Source organism: Myiozetetes cayanensis, unplaced genomic scaffold, assembly GCF_022539395.1.
Source record: "Myiozetetes cayanensis isolate MyiCay16 unplaced genomic scaffold, myiCay2020 scf12, whole genome shotgun sequence".
Classification (NCBI taxonomy): Eukaryota; Metazoa; Chordata; class Aves; order Passeriformes; family Tyrannidae; genus Myiozetetes; species Myiozetetes cayanensis.
Window position 1 is genome coordinate 6,334,308 of NW_026086826.1, and position 21,358 is coordinate 6,355,665.

A 21,358-nucleotide genomic window follows, 5' to 3' on the forward strand; every position below is an offset into this window, starting at 1 on the left:
AGACTGAAATATAAGTAGAAAGTGACCAGTCCTCTGCTTTTGAGCATCTTTCTTCTATTTTCTTCTATCTTAATCAACTTATTTAGATGCACTTATTGTTGCTTATCTTTCAAAAATATCTCTTGGTTCTAAACAGCCCCACTGTTCTCAGATTATCTATGAATGTCCTTAAATCAAATAATCTATTTGTTAATGCTTCAATTTTTCTTCAAGAATGGGTGCCAAGAAATGACACAATATTGAAAGGATAAAACATATAACCCATTGGGGGATGTATTTCCATATTTCTAATGATTTTAACAGTTATCTTTGGATCATTACAGGCAAGAATCTTCACAAGACTGGCCATAACACTTGTATTGGCATCTTGAGCATTTACAATTAATTTCAAGCCCAAGAGCATGTATGGCAAATCCACACTGCACAGTTCTTTTGCATAGTGGAATCCAGTGATCTGTTGCACTGAAAGACCTCACGCAACTTTTTCTAAAAAGTAAAATAGTTTGTGGATTTTGTGAAGAGGAGAAAAGCATGGCCTTTAAAGAGACAGAAGTGTGAGTCCCTTAAGCAGGCAGGAACATTCATTTCCCCAGGGTAGTCAAACCCAGTTTGATGTTCTGCATTACAATGTATGTTCTCTATCACCACCTGTGCTTTAGAAAAAAAAATTTCTTTTTAATTTTTTTTTTAAAAAGAACAGAGGAAAAGGAAAGGGGCAGGAGTGGTATTATTATCATCTTATGACTTCCCATTAGGATTTACAACATTTACTGATATTAAAGGACTTCTGAAATGCATGTTTAAAAATCTGCATCCTAGATGCAGTAAGAGTGAGTCATTTCCCATTTGACAAATAAAAGATAGACCCATGAAGTCATGGCATTTTCTCTTATTTATACAGCAGCTGCTGTTCTTCCAACATTCAGGTTGCTGGCTCTGAGAAGAGAAGTTGGAATATATTGCCTTTGGGAAATAAATTTTATGAAATTCGTATGTAAGATTTCAGATCATTGTTATTAACCGTAAATTTACAAATATCCTTGGAGGTAAACGTATTTACCTGTAATGTAAAAGAAAACGCAGCTAGCTATTGTATTCAGTTAGGAAATACATGGCCATGTCTGCAAGAAGAAGAAGATTTAAGTACTTAATTCAAGAACTATTAAATTTCTTTCTCCAGGTGATTTTATTGATCAATCCACTAGTGTGCGCTGTGGTATAACAAACGTTGGCCACTCACACAGACCCCAAACTTCATTTCCAAAAAATAAAAATAAAATCAAAAGCTTAAGTGTGATTAAAAACGGTATCAGCTTCTTTTTAATTAGCTTTTCTAGTATTTTTATTGTCTAATTTTAGTAACAACTATAGAGTCTAATCCATGTTTAACGTTAATATTTACACCAACCGAAACACAAACTAAAATAAAATCATGCCTGAAATGGAACAACTATAATCTGAAGTGAAACCTTTTTATGATATTCTAACTCTCCTATTGGAAATACTTTATAAAACAGGTTTTATAGCACAGCTTCTTGGAGTATAAATAAAGGGATTCCATTTGCCCCAAATCACCAGTAACGACTCTTTAAAATGACTAGCTACTTATTTATGTGATTAAGGTGTCACTACCATATTGCAGTGCTGAAAGGAAAGTCATTTCATTTCAATGACTGTTTGTCCTGATAAACGAAATAAACTTCTACAGCTGTATTCTTTGTCATACTTTCAATTTTCCCTGGGACTTGCAAACATTCTGCAGTTACATCAGTTTAAATTGTTTATTGATTCCAATAGATTGTATAAACACTTTGGAAATATAGCTCAGTGACCTAGAAAAAGCCAGATCAATCAGAGAACTTTTCAAGATTAATTTCAAAGATGCTGTGTTGAATCTGATCAAGGAAACAGAATCATTTTCCCTTGTAATGTGACTAAAGGCATTTATTTTCTTTTATGAGATAAGGATTTTTTTAAGGTCATACAGACAAAATCTACCATGATGAAAAAAAAAGGAAAAGAAACCAGGCAGACAGTGTAGATTTTGTACTAAAGATTATTTTCATGTGTAATTTTATCCATTAGGATGAAATACTCCATTAGAAATACAAACAGGATACATCCACCCATGTACTCTACTCAAACAGCAGCTTGCAAACTCGAGAGCTGTAATAAATAGGAATTTTTAAATGTCAGACAATCCAATCATCCACTTGCACACGGCAAAAACGTTAATATCACATTTCAGCAGGAGATACTAATACATTTCACATCAGCAGAATTAATGCACAAGCCTTGCTGCGGAATATTTGCAATGCCTATCGTGACCCCCTTCCCCCCCCATCGCACCTCCCCGCCCTGTGAACGATTCGGTGCATGTGGCCTCCACGGAGGATTCATCAGCTTCAAAGACACAGACTTCATGCTGAGCAAAACCACATACAAGGACAAACTATCAGAGGACGGAAATCAATGATTGAAGTCCTGTAGCACCAGATTCACAAACGGAGAGAACGCTACTGTAACTGGGGGGAAGAGGGAGAAAGGGCTCTTAAAGCTCCTGAAAAAAACCACGATCTGCAACAACTTACACATGGAACAGGAGAGAGTGTCAACAAAACCAAATATACTTAATTCTGAAATTAAAAAAAAACAAAACAAAACAACACCTCTCCCAGATTTTGTACCTGTGCAGGCATTTATTCAACATTCACAGTAAGGAAAGAAGTCGCTTGATTCTCATTTAAGAGGACATGAAGTGGTAATTCAGTATAATGGACTTAGTTTGCAGTGTACACCAGCCTGTATGGAGGCACAACAGAAAAGCTGGGCTACATTTAAAGAGTTTTTCTGGGCAGCTGAGTCAAGGACACGGTTTTGTTTTGCTTTTCCTTAAAATGACCAATGGCTATGAACCTTAGTGCAGATGCAGCTCTGAAGTGTTTTAGAGTCTACCTTGGTATATACCAGCCTGAATTGTAATGAAGTTATACCAACACAAACCCCTCTACACTCTCACAATATTTGCAGTGGAGGAGGGAGGCTCCTTTCACAATGACACAGCACTACTATGGAGCAGAAACAACACCACACAGACAAGGCCTTAAATCAAAGCACAGAAGCCTAAATATCTGGAAGCAGAAGCTGATAGCTTAGCTGTGTACCAATTTGCTCTCTCTCTCTTCAGTAAGAAATGAAAAAAAAAAAGGTAAAAATTTCCCACCTTTTCTATGTAGTTTTTCTTACTTCCAAAAGCCCTGTTTTACAATTGGGCCTTGAAGCCTTAGTGACACATTCAGTGCTGAGTACTTAAATTAGTAAATGCTTTCTTTTCTCTCCTTTTCATATCCAGCCCTTATACATCATCTCCATGGAAAAAGTGAAACTTAAATGGCAGACAGCTTCTGAGAGTTCAATGGAAGTCAATACTCCAGCTGAGCAGTTGCCCCCAAAAGGTTGAAGCCGTTCTGGTACTAAATCATTAGCATGTCACAAATTGGCTGCACCTCCTTATGCTCTTTGGAAGCTTTTCCATTACCTTCTATCTTCTCTGAATTTATTAATTTATACACAAAATGGCTTTGACAGCAATCAATTTTGAATTTACTTACTGCTGCAGCAAAACCAACCAATGAAGATGAAAAATAGTACAGATGTTGGTCAAAAATATGAAACAAGGCTCAGGTACTGCTCAGTTTTGCAGAATATACTATGAAATAACTGATTTTCAAGTGTTGATTCCAGAAGTTAACTGGATATACAAATATAAAATAAGTAAACTTCCCCAAGAGGTGAGATTGATAAACACAAACCATATAAGGACAACCTTCCTAACAAACTGAATTCCAAAAATCAGAAATAATGACTCTTAAATGGCTAGAAATAGACAGGAAACCTAGTTTGCAGCCTCTCCTCAGAGCAAGCTTTTTTCCTAAAAAGTCTGCAATATTTGTCAGTGTTCTACTTTGTAGTAGAAAGTTCTCAGCACTTAAAACATACGCTCTCACAGAAGCAAAACCTGTCTTAGGATGCTTGCCAGTCTCTAAAGGTGAACTACCTGTGTTTGGATTTTGCTGTGCAACAAAACTAACCCCCAAGATCCTGGCATGACACATTTCAAGATCACTGAAGCAAAAAATTCTGATAACTGGAATTTTCAAGGACTTAATGTAGGATCTAGTATTTCATTAATATCTATTATCTATCATTATATCTATCATTAGCAATATCTTACTTCATGGTGCTCTTTTCCTAGGACTTGGAAAAAGATAATATAAAAATATGGTAGTTAAACAATAGAGGAATATTACAGAAGGGCATCTGATCCAGACAGTTAACCTCTCTCTCACTTCAAAGAGAACTTAGGCTTTTGTTAGATTTTATAGTAGGTAAGATCACACATCAGCAGCATAACCAGGAGAACATGAAAAAAGACATCAAGCTGCACTTCACTCTGGAAACAAAAGCAAAAGCGTGCTCTTTCCAGAGTAGGAAAAAGAATCCTTTGATCCCAAATGTATGAGAAGTAGCTTTGCCTCTCACATAACAGAAACAGTCAAATACTCCTATGATTGTTGTGGTCTCTTGAGAAAAGGATTTCTCTTGTGCCAGCACACAGCTCTGTTCAAAGGACTTCTTGACCTTACAGAATCCATCTCAGTATTTCTCCTTTATGAAAGGTACTTAGCTGCAGGTTTCAGTGCTGCAAGGAAGGCTCAGCTTGGAAGTCCCCAAGAAAAACACCATCTTCTAGGAGCGCATGAGGAGGGATGTGCACCACGAAAGCAAGGACTGGACTTGAATGTTGCTCTCCTGGAGCAGCACTGAGACAACAGAGCACTTTCCCAAAGCATTCAGGACGCTCATCTCTGCACAAGAGGCCACTGATCTCTGCACAACCAACCAGACTGGGGGGCAAGTCACCTGCCTTGACACACTGCTGGTCACACACTGTGGGCAGGAACTCTGGGGTGTGTCTGTGCCACTGGTCTGCACAGGAGCTACAATCCAAAAACCACAGAATCACAGAATGTTTGGGTTGGAGAGGACCTCTGGTTGTATGGCCACATCATTCTGCTGAGTGTCAGCTTTCAGCATCAGCAAATGCTTTCCTTAAGTGATGTAAATAATGAAAAATGTAAAAACAAAGTATGAAAAATAAATATGCAAAACTTTGCTGTCTTGTTCAGTAGTAAATCAGTTCTGCTTCTGTCTCAAATCCAGTGGGAAAAAGTGAAGAGGATTGATTTGTGGTGTCTCTGGCAGGCTCACAGAAAGGGACTGGAAACTGCCAGAAAGGATACAAAAGAGTTCAGGGGACCTTATGCAAGACCCCAATTTCTGTACCACTGAAAAGTATTGCAGTGGCTTAACAACTACACAGCAGGGCTCTGGGAAGTACTCCTAAGGCAGACATCACTTCACACTACTTTTTAGAAAAAGAAAGGGAAAAGAGGGAACTAAAGGTCAAGGTGGGGAGTCAAGTTTCATAGTGACTGTGGATTGACTAGCAGTAAAAAAAATAGCCTGGATATGCTAAGCAATTTGTCTTTGTAATTCAAAATAAAACTGAGGAAATAAACACCAAATGCTGTGAGATAAGGCTCCATATTCTTTCAATTACTCTAACACTGATACACTTTCAGTACTGCTGATTTTCCCTGTATTTCTATGATCTCAACAGCAGTGTTTGCATGCATTTCCAAACGTTGACCTCTGAACCATGTTTGTCATTCCAAGTATAACTCTCAATACACAATCAGCTAAAACCATTGTTATCTCAGCAGCATGAAACGGAGATCAATTTTTTTAGACTATGCCCTTTATTTCTCACTTTGAATTTTTTGTCTGATGACAGAAGTAAACGGTTACATCTTTTACGTAAAGAGATGTTACAGCTCTGAAGAGCTGAGAACATTTGTTCTAATAAGAAGAAAAAACATAATTTCACAAGATCAGAAATCTCTTCCGGAGTGGGGCTCATAAAGAGAAAAAGCAAGAACATTCAGACAAGTTCAAGATTAGCTCGCAGATGACTAAATTACTATGCATGTAACAGCAGCTCATAATGCACAAGACTTTCCTGCTATCAACAGAAGGCAACCCATCAGCTTTAAATAAAATGTGTATATAATTTAGCCCCAACCCCTCCAAAAGGAGTCCAGCTGAAAAAAAAGGATAAAAAAGTCACCATGACAGTATCTCTTCCCCAGATATGGGTAACTAATGCACAAACATTGTCAGAAGAGAGTGGGGAGGCAGACAAGATGACAAAGAAACCTTCTCCAAACCCCAGATACATCCTAATCTCTGCGAAACACTTCTCAAGATACGCTATTACAGAGAACAACTAACAAACAAGTTTTCAAGCAGAGGAAGATGTTAAAACACCAACTTGATCTTTGTGAGTATTAAAAATTCAGTCCCCACCTGCCATCTGTCATTTTTCTTTTTAAAGAAAAAACTGAGACAGTTTTTTTATTTTGAAAACACGCATTAGGCTGTGTGTAGGCTGTGAAATGCACCCTGCAAGCACTGACTACCTGGGGTACCAATGGCAACGGGGATCAAACATAGAATGAACCAGCCATCAACGTACATCTTCAGCATTTAGGACAGGACATCAGCTTAATCCTTAGTTTCTCCCAATTATTTTATGTATTTGGTTACTCAGGCCCAGCTTTGTACATAGTTTTTCTGCTCCCACAAAGCCAACCCAGAACTTTCTAACTGAATGTACATGAGAAGCACCAAGTACACCTTCTACTCAGCAGGAGGTAGGGAATACTCTTCTTGAAGGACTGGAGGGTTTAAGCATTAAACCATCTGTTGCTTTTTGATAATTCCTCCATTCCACCCTCATAAAACACTGAAGCTGTGAAGTGTGCCCAAAATATTAATCCAGGGATGAAAATCCACTGAACTAAAGGGTATTAGAAACTGTCTCCAACCCAACCCCATTGGGGTCTATTAAGAAAAGTAATTTAAATATAGCGATTAATATACACACAATTGCTGCAGAGGCCCACACTTCAATTCAAACAAAAAAAAATCTTAGGGTGTCAATAAAGTAAAAAGATTGGAAAATAATACACTGAGTAGATTAAAGCTGCCCAAGCATGTTATGCACACTAGTCACACTCTTACATCCTTATAAACACTAGTCCTAAGTCAGAAGGGAAAAAGGCTTCCAAGAACCTCCTGTAAAACCTACTTGACATGTATCTGTATTTACATTCCTGAGATTCTAATTGCCTCTGAAACAGTGAGGATTTGAGTATTCTCTGTTTCAGATGGACACTGGCAGCATGAAATCTGGGGTGTCACTGTTTCAGAGATTCTTCCCTGAAATATTATTAGGATTGTAATCGTTAGGCAGAGAGGTGATGGCAAACAGCACCTGAGGAAAAGTCAAACAACATCATTATTGCAGATGATTTTTCAGTCCCTTCAGCCCACACAGCTCCACAAATGCAAACTGCAGTCGTGCAAGTACCGTTATCATCTGTTCGCATTAACAATTCCAGAATTTCATAAACAAAACCAGGTCATTACCTTTCCCTTAGAGAAGATCGATGCAGCACAGAACTCAGGGAGTGCTTCTGAAATGCCGGAGGTGCCGAACGCTCCAATGAACCAGCAGAGTGGGACCGTCTGTTGGGTGGATCTGAGAGCTCGTCCTCATCGCAAACAACAGAACTGTCCAAGTCTTCTCTACGAGCAGATTTTGCCTGAAAAATACCCCACCAAACTAAAATTTATTATGAGTACCAAGATGTACAGTTTTTGCGGTTTTATTTCTCAACCCAAGAGGTTGTACATACATTCAGGAATACCTGTCTGCTGGGGAAAGAACAAGGACCCTCATTTCATACAAAGAGCCCTAGTCTAAAGTAATCAACAAGTGTCAGAGGAATCTGTTGGTAACTAACACACCATCTTATGGCAAAGTCTACTGTAACAGCCCTTTTATCACCTTTTCTGATTGCAGAGTTTAAAGGCTTACCCTTCCCAGGAATCACAGGTTCAGAATAATGCCCAAACAACCCAAACTTTGGACTCCTTCTCACTCTGGGATCTGTCATTCTTAAGACTTTTTTTTTTCTCATAATTTGCTGTTCCTCAAGGGAAGACTCAGGCCCATCTACTCATCTTCTACTCACTCTTCACTATACTAGTTAATCCTTTCATATTCCTCTTAACCTGAAACACACCACTAAAATGTTGCCATGGACTACCTCCCTTTTCCCTGGCATGGGGACTTTTACAGGAGCACTTTCACAAAGCTGAGGAAAAAGAACCTAAAACCAGACCAACCAATAATAAGGTTATTCATTAGCTCTTTCCAGGCTGCAGGGCTTTTTTTCCTCAACTCTGGGAAACAGCTCCTCTAAAACAAAGCTATATTATATTTCTGTCAAGAGAAAGATGCATTCTCTTCAAACCTGGTTTTGTGAGAATCACAAGTGATTGGTGGCATCAAGAACATGATGAATTAACCTGTAGCTCAGCTATCTTCTGCATTCTCCAATGACTGCTCCTAAAATCTACTTTCTCACTATGTGGCAAAGGAGGTGGGGAGGGGCAGAGGGATGGGGGTGATAACATGACCTTAAAATAAAAAAAAGGAAGAGATATTTAGCATATTTAGTAGAAATTCTCTGTTTTGTTTACTGTTTCTCATTTACAGCCACTGAACAATCCAGAAATGGCACAATATATTAGACTCTCATGGTACACAAAACTTGGTAATCCTTGGTAATAAAAGTGCATTGGTGACAAACGTGCATTTAACATATATCAAAGTTTATCCTTACAATTCCCCTTTTTTCCTCTTCCCTGTTATCATCAGTTTTCCCAGGAAAATTTTTTCATTAGGAAATCTAATAGGGCACACCTAATTAAATGCCTAAACCCACAATTTTTACGGTACTCCAGGAACACAGGCAAAAAACCAACTACATGAGGATGTAAAGAACAAAACCCACCAAAACCCAAAAGAACTCTGGCACTGATCTTCAGATCCTTCTAATACACAAAAAACCTAAAATATGAAAAAGAAAGGATGAGAAATAACACAGCTGGCTTGCCAGTTCTACCAGTGCTACTTTTCCATATAATTCCAGAAGGCAGAATACTCTCAGAATGACTGGGAAGGCAAATGCAAAGTGCATTTAAAGACTCCTCTATGGCCTTGCTGCAAGCCTTAATGCCAAGAAAAAACAAGTTCTGTACCTGCAGGCACAAGCATCTTTACAGAGTGCTAAGTTTCCCTTTACTGTTTGTAAATAATTTATCAGCCCTAACTGGGTTAGATCAGTTTTAAATGTCCTTTTTCTTGCTTTTGATACTGAAATAGATATGCAAGACAACCCAAGAAGGATTAGGAAGCTCAGAGCTTCCCCAAAAAACAACATGTTACAACAGCACTTCATAGTACTCACTTCAGCTTTCTTGGGTCTGTAGCTGCTGAGAAGAGAAGGATCTGGAGAAAGAAAAAAGGTGCATGTCAGAAGAAATTAAAACGAAATTTGAATGTCCTAAATTTTATGAAAAGCTTTTACAAAGCATCTTACCTCTCCTCCCAAACAGAACTAAAGCAATTTATTATTATTATACACTATGAAATTCTAAACAGTCTCCTCAGTATCTTTCAGGAAATCACCTTCTTTAGCTGAAAACCATGACTTCACATTTAATGGAATACAATGTTTACAACAATGAGTCAGGGTATGCACCACCTTTTGCATAGACAGAAGTGGCACATTTTGTTATGCTATTCATTGCCTAAATCAGGATCAAACCAAGCTCTACCATTCCCCAAAATTCTCATGTACATTATTCTACCTTACTAATCCTCTCTGAATAAGCTTCCTCATGACCAACTCTCCCTCCTCCTATCACCTCTGCATTCCTTTCCTTGCCACTGACCCACACACACCAGTATGAAGCCCATGGAAACTTACACTGGGAAACTCGTAGGTCCATACTGGGTTAGGATTCTTCCCCATTGTCAATATGCACCTCAACCCTGGGGGACTGACATTAAATTATGTCTCCCTTCTTGATCTGTTATATCAGTTTGTGCTGAACAACCCTCACACTGGGACCCAGGAAAAACAAAACAGGACTAAACTGTACTGTCTGTATTAAGATTTCTAATCCCAGGAATCTGTTTTTTTTTTTTAGAAGTTACAGATACGCCTCAAGGCACAGGCAGGTGATCAGTAAATCCTCTGGATATTAATAGTGAGGTAGATTTCAGTCTCCTAACTAGTGGCCAGAAACCACCAACTCAGTTTATTAGTATTCAGTGGTATCAGATGATAATAGGTCCGTTACATTACCCAGAGATCACAGACAGGTCACCCTGTTCCCAAAGGGAATGGGAAACCTTTACAATCCAGCATCCAGTGTTACAACACAGAACACATGTAAAATAACGTGTTCATAATGATTTGATGTATAACAATTTATAATTAGTGAGGAAATGCAATAAAATTGAGGCAGAGCAAACATAAACAACTACTGATGAGACTCATTAAAATTCTCATACTGTCAGACACGTGCAATAAAATCAAGTTTTAGGGCACTTCTTTAATTTTCTGGTCCCACACTTTTTATTAAACCCTCACTTACTGATACCAAAGAATGCTGAAGAAGATATTGGAGCACACCCTGGATGCTCATTAATAATGGTAAGTCACTGATCTCACTGCTCACAAATACTGCTGAAATAAACATTATTCATTTTTGAAGAAACAGAGCCCTTGAACTTCAAAATAATCAATACTCCAGGCCTGATCAACACACCCACAAACTGTGGTGCTGATTTGCTCCACTGTCCAACTCAACAAAACAAGTGGAGTGAAACAGAGCACTCGCCTGGGCTTTGGTATTCTCTGCTCCTGTTTTCATGCCATGTAGAACTATGTTCCAAGTTTCAGGAGGTAAAGGATTATTCAAGGGCACCCTCTGAAGCAGTAGTTTATTCAGTATTTTTTCTATTCCTAGGAAGAACTAACAGCTTTTTGTCCATTATAGACTGACTTATTAATAAGAAATAAACCCCCAACATAATAAACCCCCCCATCCACACGCAAAATAACCCACTGGAGAAATCAAAAGCAGTAATGAGATCTATAGCAGGAAATACCAACCATGGCCTGCCTTGGCCCAGGCTCCTGCTGCGCTTTCTCGTGTGGAACACCAGGTATGAAGTTTAACACCAGGACTTGTTTGTTCAACCTGAAGCAAAAATACTGTTAAAGTACTCAATATCAAATGTGTCAATTCCTATTTTTTCTGGTTTTGTTCATAAGACCACATCTAGCACTTTCTAAAATATTTTATTCTTCTTTAAGTACTATTTAAAACTATTTTCATAACACTTTGCTTTGCTAGTGTGTATTATTAGCATTACTGTTCATAAACCAAAACAAACAGTGCTAGAGAGGTCTAGAAAACTCTGAATATCCTATTGTCCAAAAAAAAAAAAAAGAAGAAAATGCAGATAGTTTATCCTTCATCTGTAACATCTGCTGTCTTTTTAAACAATTCTTGGTGTCTCATATTTATTCGAAACAGCTCAGATTTCACCAAGAGAGATCTGAATCTCTTCCTAATTAAGGAAGTTACATTTGGCATAATCCAGTTTTAATCTTCATGTAACACAAAGTCTCCAGGCCAAAAGAGTCCCCAGCAGTAAAGATGCCCTAAAAAGAGCATTCTCAGTCTAGAAAGGCCATGACAGTCATGATATGCTAAATTAAGAGAAAAGTTTTTTTCCTTTTTTGTACAAACAGAACCAAGCATTGAAAATCAATAATCAGTTTTAACGATGTTATAATTAAACTGTGAACTTCAGCTATAGACCAAAAACCAGAAGAATTGAATAAAAGGAGTTGAAAGAAAAATATCTCAGAGAGAAACAGCAGAGTGATGAATGACTAATGACTTACTAGGGCTATTCTGATTTCTAAAAGGTACCTATATTTTTTTCTACCTATAAGTAGAATAAAACTTGGAAAAGAACTCTGAAATTTAATAAGATATTATTAATAAATTTGCACACATACTGAAAAAAAGATGAAGTGAGAAGCAAACAAATTAAACACTAGATTATCTCACTGCCTGGGACAACATCCAAAATACTACACAGATCATAATGTCATAGCACAGAACAAGAACAATCCCATTTCTACCCCTACAGATTCAAAGTGGTTTACTAAAAACAAAGGATTGTTGCAATCAGAAGAAAAAGTAAGAGGGGAAAAAAACATAAGTATATAATCCTCCAAGTGGCTGGGCAATGTAGCCCCTTCATTTTAAACCTCTTACACACAATTTCTTTAAATAAGTACCTAATTTCAGAACAATTTTTCATGTATGGCAAAAAGTCCTTATGTTATGAACTCTAAGTCAGAGTGTTTGAGATGTAGCTCTGAGCAAGGGAAGTGCTTCAAAGATCACAGGATGCCAACATAAAAAAAAGTTGAAAGAGAGAAAGTGTAAGTGTTCATAATGCGACTAGACACTCTTTCTTTAAAGTCTTATTCAGGAATTTTTAATACTAATATCAATTACTTCCAAGCTGAATTTATACACCTATTATCCTGTCTAGTGCGCTGGAAGAAAAGAAATGGGGCCTCAGAGAATTTAACCACGATATTCATGAAAGAATTTGATCTTTGTCTGTTGCTAAAGCGGATAAAAGAAATTTTATTTTAGTTAATTTTACATTTAAATCACTATGTGACAGACTGTTAAAGGAGAGAAAAATTATCCATCTAAACTACGAGCTGAATGAATTTTCGGAGAGGCATTTAGCGAAAGAACAACATTTGATCTGAGCTTAAGCTGGGAGCACTTTGGAGCGAATACAAACCCGCCTCACTACAAACGGAGGTTTATCGGTTTCCCTTCTGAATTCGTGAGGACCCAGGTTTAAATGGGCCAGGCGCTGCCTGGCTTCTTCTGAGAGCTCACACATCCGCCTGTTGGTGTACGGCGACGGGGAGCGGGATTTGGAAGCTATTGTGGGCTGCTCGTAGTTCTTGGTTGCCAAGCTGTGCCTGCTTCTCTCAGGTGAAAGAGCGTTTTTCTTCGGCAACTTCGTGTGCAATTTTCCATTTGAGGTTGAACGATGTGCCCCATTCAAACCACCCTAAAGTGAAGAAGAGAAATTATCTGATTTGACAGGCGTTGTAGGACAAAGGTCACCCAACACAGAGCAAACAAGGAACTAACAATTCAACAGAAATAGATGCCATGTCATCTGAAGTTCTCCTCACAGAACTATAATCAAACAGCAGTTTCAAAAACCAATTGTTTACCAATTTCTCTGAAACCAGAAGGTTAAAGCACACATTACTACATGTTAGATGCTAAGTGATACTTACTCAATTAGCTTTCTCACACCGTTAGTGTACAGAGACTGTAAAAAATTCACAAGTGTATTTTGCACAAACTTTACCTGAATCGGACAAACACAGATTTGAAGCGTATTTCCATCTGTTTGAACTTTTATTTTAACCTTTTAAAATTCTTACCGTCTAAAATGAAATATATAAATTAAAATAGAAGCCTATTTCATAGTTTAAATTATATCCACTTAGAGTTGCCTAAAGAAGTGTAACTACATTCTCTGGAATTCATATTTTCTTGGACCATGGTGATTTTTACTAGTTTCTTCAGAGTTATAATCAAGAAGTAAAGTTTAATCAAGAAAAATACTTCCCCTCCCCACCAAAAAATAACCCCAAAACTTTTAAGACCATCCTCCAAAGATCTCAGTTCTCTACACTAAACAGTGAGTGAGGTTGAGGTTGTGTCTTTGTCTTGCATCGACATAGTTTGAATTTGGGATCACACAAGACTGAACTACCACTTGTGCAGCTGATAGTGAGACAGAGTACGGAACTGGTCCTCACAAAACCAGACCTAATTCTTTAAGATTAATTTCAGTTTCATCAGAAGTAGGCTGTGCTGCTTCTGGCTCACACCAGCTGTGAAACTAAATCTTCACTACAACACAAGCAAATCTGATATGCCATTCATAACATATTAGATACTTTTATGGACATTCTAAATTTTAAATCAAACTGCCCTTACTCCAGTCACCTTCACAGAAGCTGATTTTCTGACAGTGACAATTTTCACTGATTTTTTAATTCTTTTCTGTCTCAATACATTTCATTTGCTAAATTTGGAAGAAACTTCTCAGTGGACTTGTTAGCAATGCCACAAACAGATCAAACTCACCTAAGTGTCTTTGCACACAAACCTTCCTGACAACCATTCCATTTTCATGATGCTGCACCATTTTTCAATAATATGGCAAAAAAATGGAGGATGTCAGAGTAACTTTACATGACAGCTTGTGCCAGGAAACCAAACCAAAATTCCAATCTGTGAGACCGGAGAACAGTGCTTCTTCACCTTTCACTTTACTTGTTTCAGGAGCAGCATTTCCAGATTAAAATATGTGATCGCCTTTTCAAAAAAAATCTTCATTTCCATGACTAGTAATGCTATAGTTGTCGGAAAACAATTAAATTAATTGGTTTGGTTTTAATAATGTACCTTCTCTGACTTCACCTAGTTTTCACTGTCCTTAATTTGAAGTGTCAGTAACAAATGGTGAGAAGGCATCTTCCCACCTACAAATACAGCAGGGACTGACACTTCAGCTGATCACAGAACACAGCCGCTGATAATTGTTTCAGATTCAAGGAACTCTCAGCATTTACTGTCATGCACCAAACTCACTCTTTACTCATACTTGATTAAAAATTTAATCAAGTTGTCAAGCACCCATGATAACTGCTTTAACCACAACAAAAGAATGAGAAAAGTTTGAAGTGAGCAGCACATGCAAAAATTGGAAGCAAGGCTATCAATATTAAATCTGGAAATTAAATTGCAAACAATTAAATTATGCTAACCTGTATGTGACTCCTTCCTGAGCTTAACAGACTTTCTGCAATAAGGGAGATTGTAGAAAATCTCAATTTTGGTGCAATTCCCTAGAAGAGAGACAATAATTGAACATTAAGCTCCAACTCAAGATAAAGGGTATCAAAGAGGTAAATGTCATCTAATGTAACAAACTATTCCTAATTTTAAGCTATTTCCTTTGTTAATTTCAGCCCTTAATAAAGATAATTAGAAAAGACAGAACAGCAATGGTAAATGTCAAGATGCTAACATTTGCATTTCTGACAATTCAATTACAGATGATTATACTGCTTTTGTACAACAATTAAGGTCTGACTTTTATTTCAATACATTTTTTTTTGTCAAAAGCATTTTTAAAGATTTTTCATGCCATGGTACAGAGCATCAATAAAAATTTCAGTCATGCTCTAGAAGTTTCAATAATGCTAACTTTGTAAACTTATGAATAGTCTCAGTTGGGTCACCCTGTTTTGTAAAAACACTTTGTTTAATTAGTCAATCACACTGTAAATAACTATTCATTTGCAACAGCAGGACTAAGAATACCCTTCATTCTGTAATCATTAGAGCAGTCTGATTTCTATGGATTGTCTCCCTTGGTCTGCAACCACGTTCCACCTCTTCTCAACACCCTCTTGCCCATGTGGCAGCCCAACTTTGACCAAATTGGAATCAGTGGAGTCCAACTGGGCCTCCAGGTCAATCACAGCACACACATACTCATGGCCAGCAGGTCCCTCCCTTTTTACGTGGCCAACAGTTTCTATTCCACTCACCTTCTTTCACTGCAGCCACGGTTAAGAACATAATACCTCAGAGGCTCTATTTCCTGTTAAAATCAGCTAGAATTGGGTAACGTATACAAAATTTACTGGGTGTCAAGGGCAGGGATTATGCCACACAGGCATCATTTCCCAAAACAGTGGCATTAAAACAAGGCATACAAGAAGTAAATGACACACATGCTATAAACAAGTGGGGATCATACATGTGCATGCTCTACAGCTCTGCAGAAGCAAAGAGAGAATCAAATGCCCGTAGAAATTTCCACTTTGTTTTCTTTCAACATGGACAGAGTTTGCTGCCTGTGAGGCATCTGTGTGCACGGGCTTTTGTGCACATGAACACACAAAATCACTGAGACGTGAAAAGGAGCTGGTCTGTTTGTGACACTGTCCCACGTGCATTAAGAATTAGCAGGGACTTCATGAGTGAAGTCTTTCGCTGAACCAAACTATCCTCCACCAGCTCCCTGAACACACACTGATTTCCCACCAGGGAATACGGTCCAGCCACAGGTTACATTATGGAAATGAAATTACAAAAATGCCAAGAAAGCTCAGTCATAACAATTAACAGAGTCCAGGATTCAATCAAGTCAAGTTATGGCATATAAAAGAGGTTTTAAACTGATCATCTTTAATCAACTCATTTTTATTACTAATGAATTGTCAAGTGCTATCAACAATGTAAGAAAGGACACATCAGAATTAGTGAGTCTACTATAAAATGCAGCAATAGAGCACCTACTGCTTTTACAGAGACTGGAAATGATTACAAAATTGTTAAATGCTCTTAGCTAAAAAAAAAAAAAAAGCACAAATCCATGGTTTCTTCAAAGAAATAGTTTGTGGAGAGGGAATAAGGGATGGCACTTGCATACACAGGCATGGATAGGCCAAAATTAACTTACAAGTCAGAATCTATCAGACGAGTTCTTCTGTTCTCCACAGATCCCAAACTCAGGACTGCTGAAGGATACTCAATATAGTATTATGTAAAGACTCTTGTATAGCCCCAAAGACATCTGGAAATGAAAATCCAGCCAGAAAGTTTTTGGGATCTATTCTTCTGCCTCTGGCTCAGTGGTGTCTGCAACCCTGAGCAGGCTAGCCAGTACTGCTGTACCAGTCATTAAACAGAAGTGATATGGGAATGACACTAATTTGATCATGGAAAAACTATAAAGATATTTACAAGAAGAAAAGTTCGAAAACAACTCTAATATGTGCATTTGACTGTAAGGAGTGTAAGTACAACTCTGTAGCTTAAAAAATATGTATGAATATAACAGAAGGTCTTATACTGGCATGCTAATGAGAGATAGCATAACTAAAAAGAAACTGCTTTAAGTAACATGGCCAATACTGCATGAGGGTGGGGAATGGAGATAAGAACATCTGTAAGAAGTCACTACCACAGTCAAGGCATAAACATATTCTGAAAGGCAAGGGTTGCAGAGAAATACAGAAGAGCCAGCAAGAGCCTCAGCTGGGCAACACTGGCCCAGGCGAGATAACTCGAGGCATGTCTTGTGTGCGTACTGAGTTTGTAAGCCTCATAAGACATTCAGCCAGAGACATTATCAGCCAAGTGCCAGATTTCTGGAGGAGTTCTGATCCTCTCAACTTGGGATTCCTTCCAACTGGCAGATTAGCAGTGTTAAGCAGACACTGCTTGTCACTGCCTATCTGAACTCCACAACCGTAACCTCGCTGTTGCTACCTTTATTTTTTTAATAAAGGACAAATTTATTGGGAATCAAAGTGCCACTGAAGCACAGCTGCCAGTCAAAAATATTCAGCATCTCAGCTAGCTATAAATAACTTTTCATGTGGGAAGAACATGGCCTCACTAGCATAAGAATAATGTGAAGGTTCTCACGACCTTGTTTAACATTTCCCTTTCGCTTATCATTCACATTCAGTGCTTCGTGCTGACAAAGTTAGCAGGGGATACTTGCCAGTAAAGCTCAGGGAACTCTGGAAGATGGAGGCATTTGGAGACTGCATTTCCTCTGGAGGTAAAAATCTTCTCACAGTTATCCCATATAGCAGGCAAGGAGAGGAACAAATTCCTTTTGGGAGCCTCCCTCCAATGCCATCAAACAAACACATCTTCTGCATTATTCCTGAAACGGGGGTCACAGTATGCCAATATTCTTTCTTAAACTGTATTTTCTGCAATGGAGATGGAATGGAGCAACAGGTGCTTCTGCAGTCCCTGCTCTAGGGCACGAGATGGATTTAATTTATGCTGCTCCCAAGGACATGGAAGTACATTTGTGTCTTACATCAACTTTTTAAAGCTTACTACAGTGCCATCATTCAGCTACATATCCAAATTACTCTGATCACATCTCCTCACAGTTCACAAATCATGGCACCTTTTCTTTATTGGAAAATACATAATTTTTGTATTAAAGAACCAGGTCCCTCAAAAAACCCCTCATAGTTCTCTAGTGGCTCTGCTTCTACAGAGACCAATTATATTGTGTTCACAAAAAATCTAAAAGCATTTAGCAAATACCATCTCATTTATCACTACCTCCCTCTTATTTCTCAACACTGGGAAAGTACCTATTCCATAAGCAGCATGAAAACAAAACTGTTCCACTGCATCTCCTGAGCCACCACTACCATGTAGGGGATGAACCATCTCAAAGAGGTGCTGTGGCCAAAAAATAACGGCTGTTTTTGCAGGGGCTGTTTTAAGCTGCTGCAGAATCATACGTTATGTAGCACAAAATCACAGTTTTAATGCATTCAAATGTAACACAGCATTAGACACCAAATTAGCACTTTTAATTGCAAGTGACTGGGCAGTTTCCAGGCTGCCCTTGCAGGGGAAAGATTCCACCAGCTAAAAGATACCAGTGACCTTTAATCAGCATTTCCCTCCTGCCACATGCTTTTAGTCTAATCATAACAGACAAGACAACTGAGTCCCTATCTTCCCAATCCAAATGTCCTGTCAATCCACTAGTAAAACTTAACCAAAATAGACCACACAAAAACAAATGCTCAAACACACCGTCACCATCATCATTAAGGAGCCTTCCTGAGTTATTCTGCTGACACTTAAGATTCAACAGCCAAACTTCATGAAAGGGCAGTGTGAGATGAATTCATTTTCATTTAATAGGTACTTGAGCCCTTATCTCCAGAAAATTACCATTAATTCATTGCACTCATTCTGCCAATTATCTGTTGTTTATCATAGCTTTTTTGAAACTGTAGAAAAGGCAAGTTAGTGAATGAGTGTGAATGACCTGAACAGACCTTAACAAACAGTTTTGGGAACATAAAAGCAATCATGCAGCACTAAGCTAAATTTCAGTAACTTGCTATTTTAGTGGTAACCTTGCACTTCAGGGAGGCCCACAGGTCATTTGGGATAGCACTGTAAATTTGTGGTGACTGTCATAGTCCAAAACAGTTCCAAAATGGTCTGAAAAATGCTACAGAGACTGAGAAGGAGGGTTACATGGTTTACCCATTGAGAACCATGAAGTCTATATGACATCTCCCTCTTCTCCTGCATCCCTTCACCACACCAGCTGCACCACAGATTAAACTGAATGGAGACATGTCATGGTGCCACACTGCAAACCAAGTGGAAACTTACTTTTTCCACATTAAATAATTCCTTGGAAGTATTTTGAGAAAAGATTATACTTTCACCAAAGTTCAACGGTGGATTTGTACATTCAACACCTAAAACGGCAAAATCTGTCAGAAGTAATCGCTTTTCATTTGAAGCAGTTCAAGGGGTTTCTTCAGTGAAACAGACTGTGTCATAAATACAATCCACAGACATTCACTCACTGTAAAAGAAGAGGACCTCTTCATTAAAATCTCACGCTCTAAACCACGGTGCCCACGGGTAAGCTTAGGGTCAGGGAACAGGAAATCTCTTGTATTTTCTTCATACGTAGCTAGAACTCTTCCCACTAAAAAGAAAATGTATACTTTAATTGGAAAATAGACAAAGGCAGATAGCACAGACACCGCACACAGAGAGCCACGCTGAAACCAGGATAAATTTTGCTCTTTACGAATTTTCAGCATGGCTCCAAAACTCCTATAGCACCAGGAAATAACCTCAATCAAGTTAAATCAGCAGCAGCAATGTGCAGAATCTACTATGAAACTATATTTTGATGTTTGATTGTAAAAAAATTAAAGATTGTGTTAGCTGTTTTATAAGAGATATATGAGAAGTTTTCTCTAGGCAACTTTTCAGGAGTTTCTTCTTCTTTTCCTTTCCATGCCATGGAAGAAATCAGTATTTTTAAGGGCAACCAATTCCTTATGAAAAACTGTATCATTCCATATCATAGTAGCAGCAAGAAAGTAACACAAGCAATATCAAAATAACTACCCCAAGATTTTCTCAATATCCTGATTTCCTACTTTAAAAAAAAAAAGATATATTTTGTTTTGAGGGAAAGTTTTATATTATAAAAAAATTTAACTTGTGCTATTGTAGCCATCTTGTCAGCTTATGTTGAAGTGTATCACACCTATCTCTGACCCCTAAAGATAAATAAGATCTTTTACCCTCCCACAAAAAAAAAATACTCCCCATTTGGTACATTTCTTCAAGTAAACAGTCTGGTGAGTCACCTGAGAGAAGCAATTGTTTCCTTGAAAGTACTAAGAACAAGTGACAGAGAGTGCTTTTAATACCCCAGTTTCCAAATGAGTCCTCTTTAAAACTTGACTTTATTTCCAATAAAATGCAGATTTACATTATTCATGGGAACACTTGAATTTCATTAAAATAGATTTTTATAATCACACAAACCAATAACAGAAGTATGACAAATCGCTATTTATTATCTTCAGACATCCCAAGAGACCTGTAATACTTATAGTGAGGATAAGAGTTTTCCCAATGGTCACCATTAAAATGGAAGGAAAAAAAGTGTCATTCTGAGAACAAGATTATGCACTCTGAAATTTCACAGAAAGCCTCTTTGCAAGTGAATTGTGATGTACTTAATAAGTATGCACTGGATGATTTCAGTTTATTTTCCGTTTTTAAAATATTATCACTTTCCTAAGTCTGACTATGGTACATTTCAATATTCAGTTACCATTCTCTTTCAAGAATGAGATCCTCTTGATCTATTAACATTTTATATTCAGAGGACTACTTGTTGAAGAGCTTTCTATGTTGTTTGTGTGTTGGAAAAAGTGATTGTGCTGTAATGGGCAATGTCCTCGTGGAAATTCACCTATTAAACTGCATAATTTATGAAGAGACTGATACAATACCTGGAGGAATGAGCTGTATTAGTTCAAGTACTGCTGTGTCAACTAGAAGGGAAAAAAGTTTTTTCATGAGTTAAAAAAATCCAATCCAAACCTAAAAGGAAAAGTAATTCTCATAGTCAAAGCCCAAAAAACCCAGATCACTGATTTAATCTTCACAGCACTGTATGTATTGCTGTACTATTTCCACCACACCAACAATAAGAGAAAATTAAAAGCAGCTTGCATAAATATCACAGATGAACACAATGGCATTAGCAGCACACAAATCACAACTCTAATTGGACTTAGAGCTTGGTAAGTTCTATCTGCTGCCAAGTTTGTCGTCTTTTAAAGATTAT

The 21,358-nt window shown here is 37.9% G+C and overlaps 1 protein-coding gene across 1 annotated transcript in view; it reads right to left on the reverse strand.

The window, feature by feature from the left end:
• The window catches only part of SPATA6 (spermatogenesis associated 6), a 38,199-nt gene that overhangs the window by 14,650 nt on the left and 2,191 nt on the right, over positions 1–21,358 (reverse strand). Inside the window, exons 3-9 of the mRNA XM_050307299.1 lie at positions 21,021–21,062; positions 19,566–19,690; positions 14,946–15,026; positions 12,887–13,165; positions 11,160–11,247; positions 9,444–9,484; positions 7,555–7,730 (exon numbers count right to left, since the gene is read on the reverse strand). Of these exons, the coding sequence (XP_050163256.1) occupies positions 7,555–7,730; positions 9,444–9,484; positions 11,160–11,247; positions 12,887–13,165; positions 14,946–15,026; positions 19,566–19,690; positions 21,021–21,062 (832 nt within the window). The remainder of the gene's footprint in view (positions 1–7,554; positions 7,731–9,443; positions 9,485–11,159; positions 11,248–12,886; positions 13,166–14,945; positions 15,027–19,565; positions 19,691–21,020; positions 21,063–21,358) is intronic.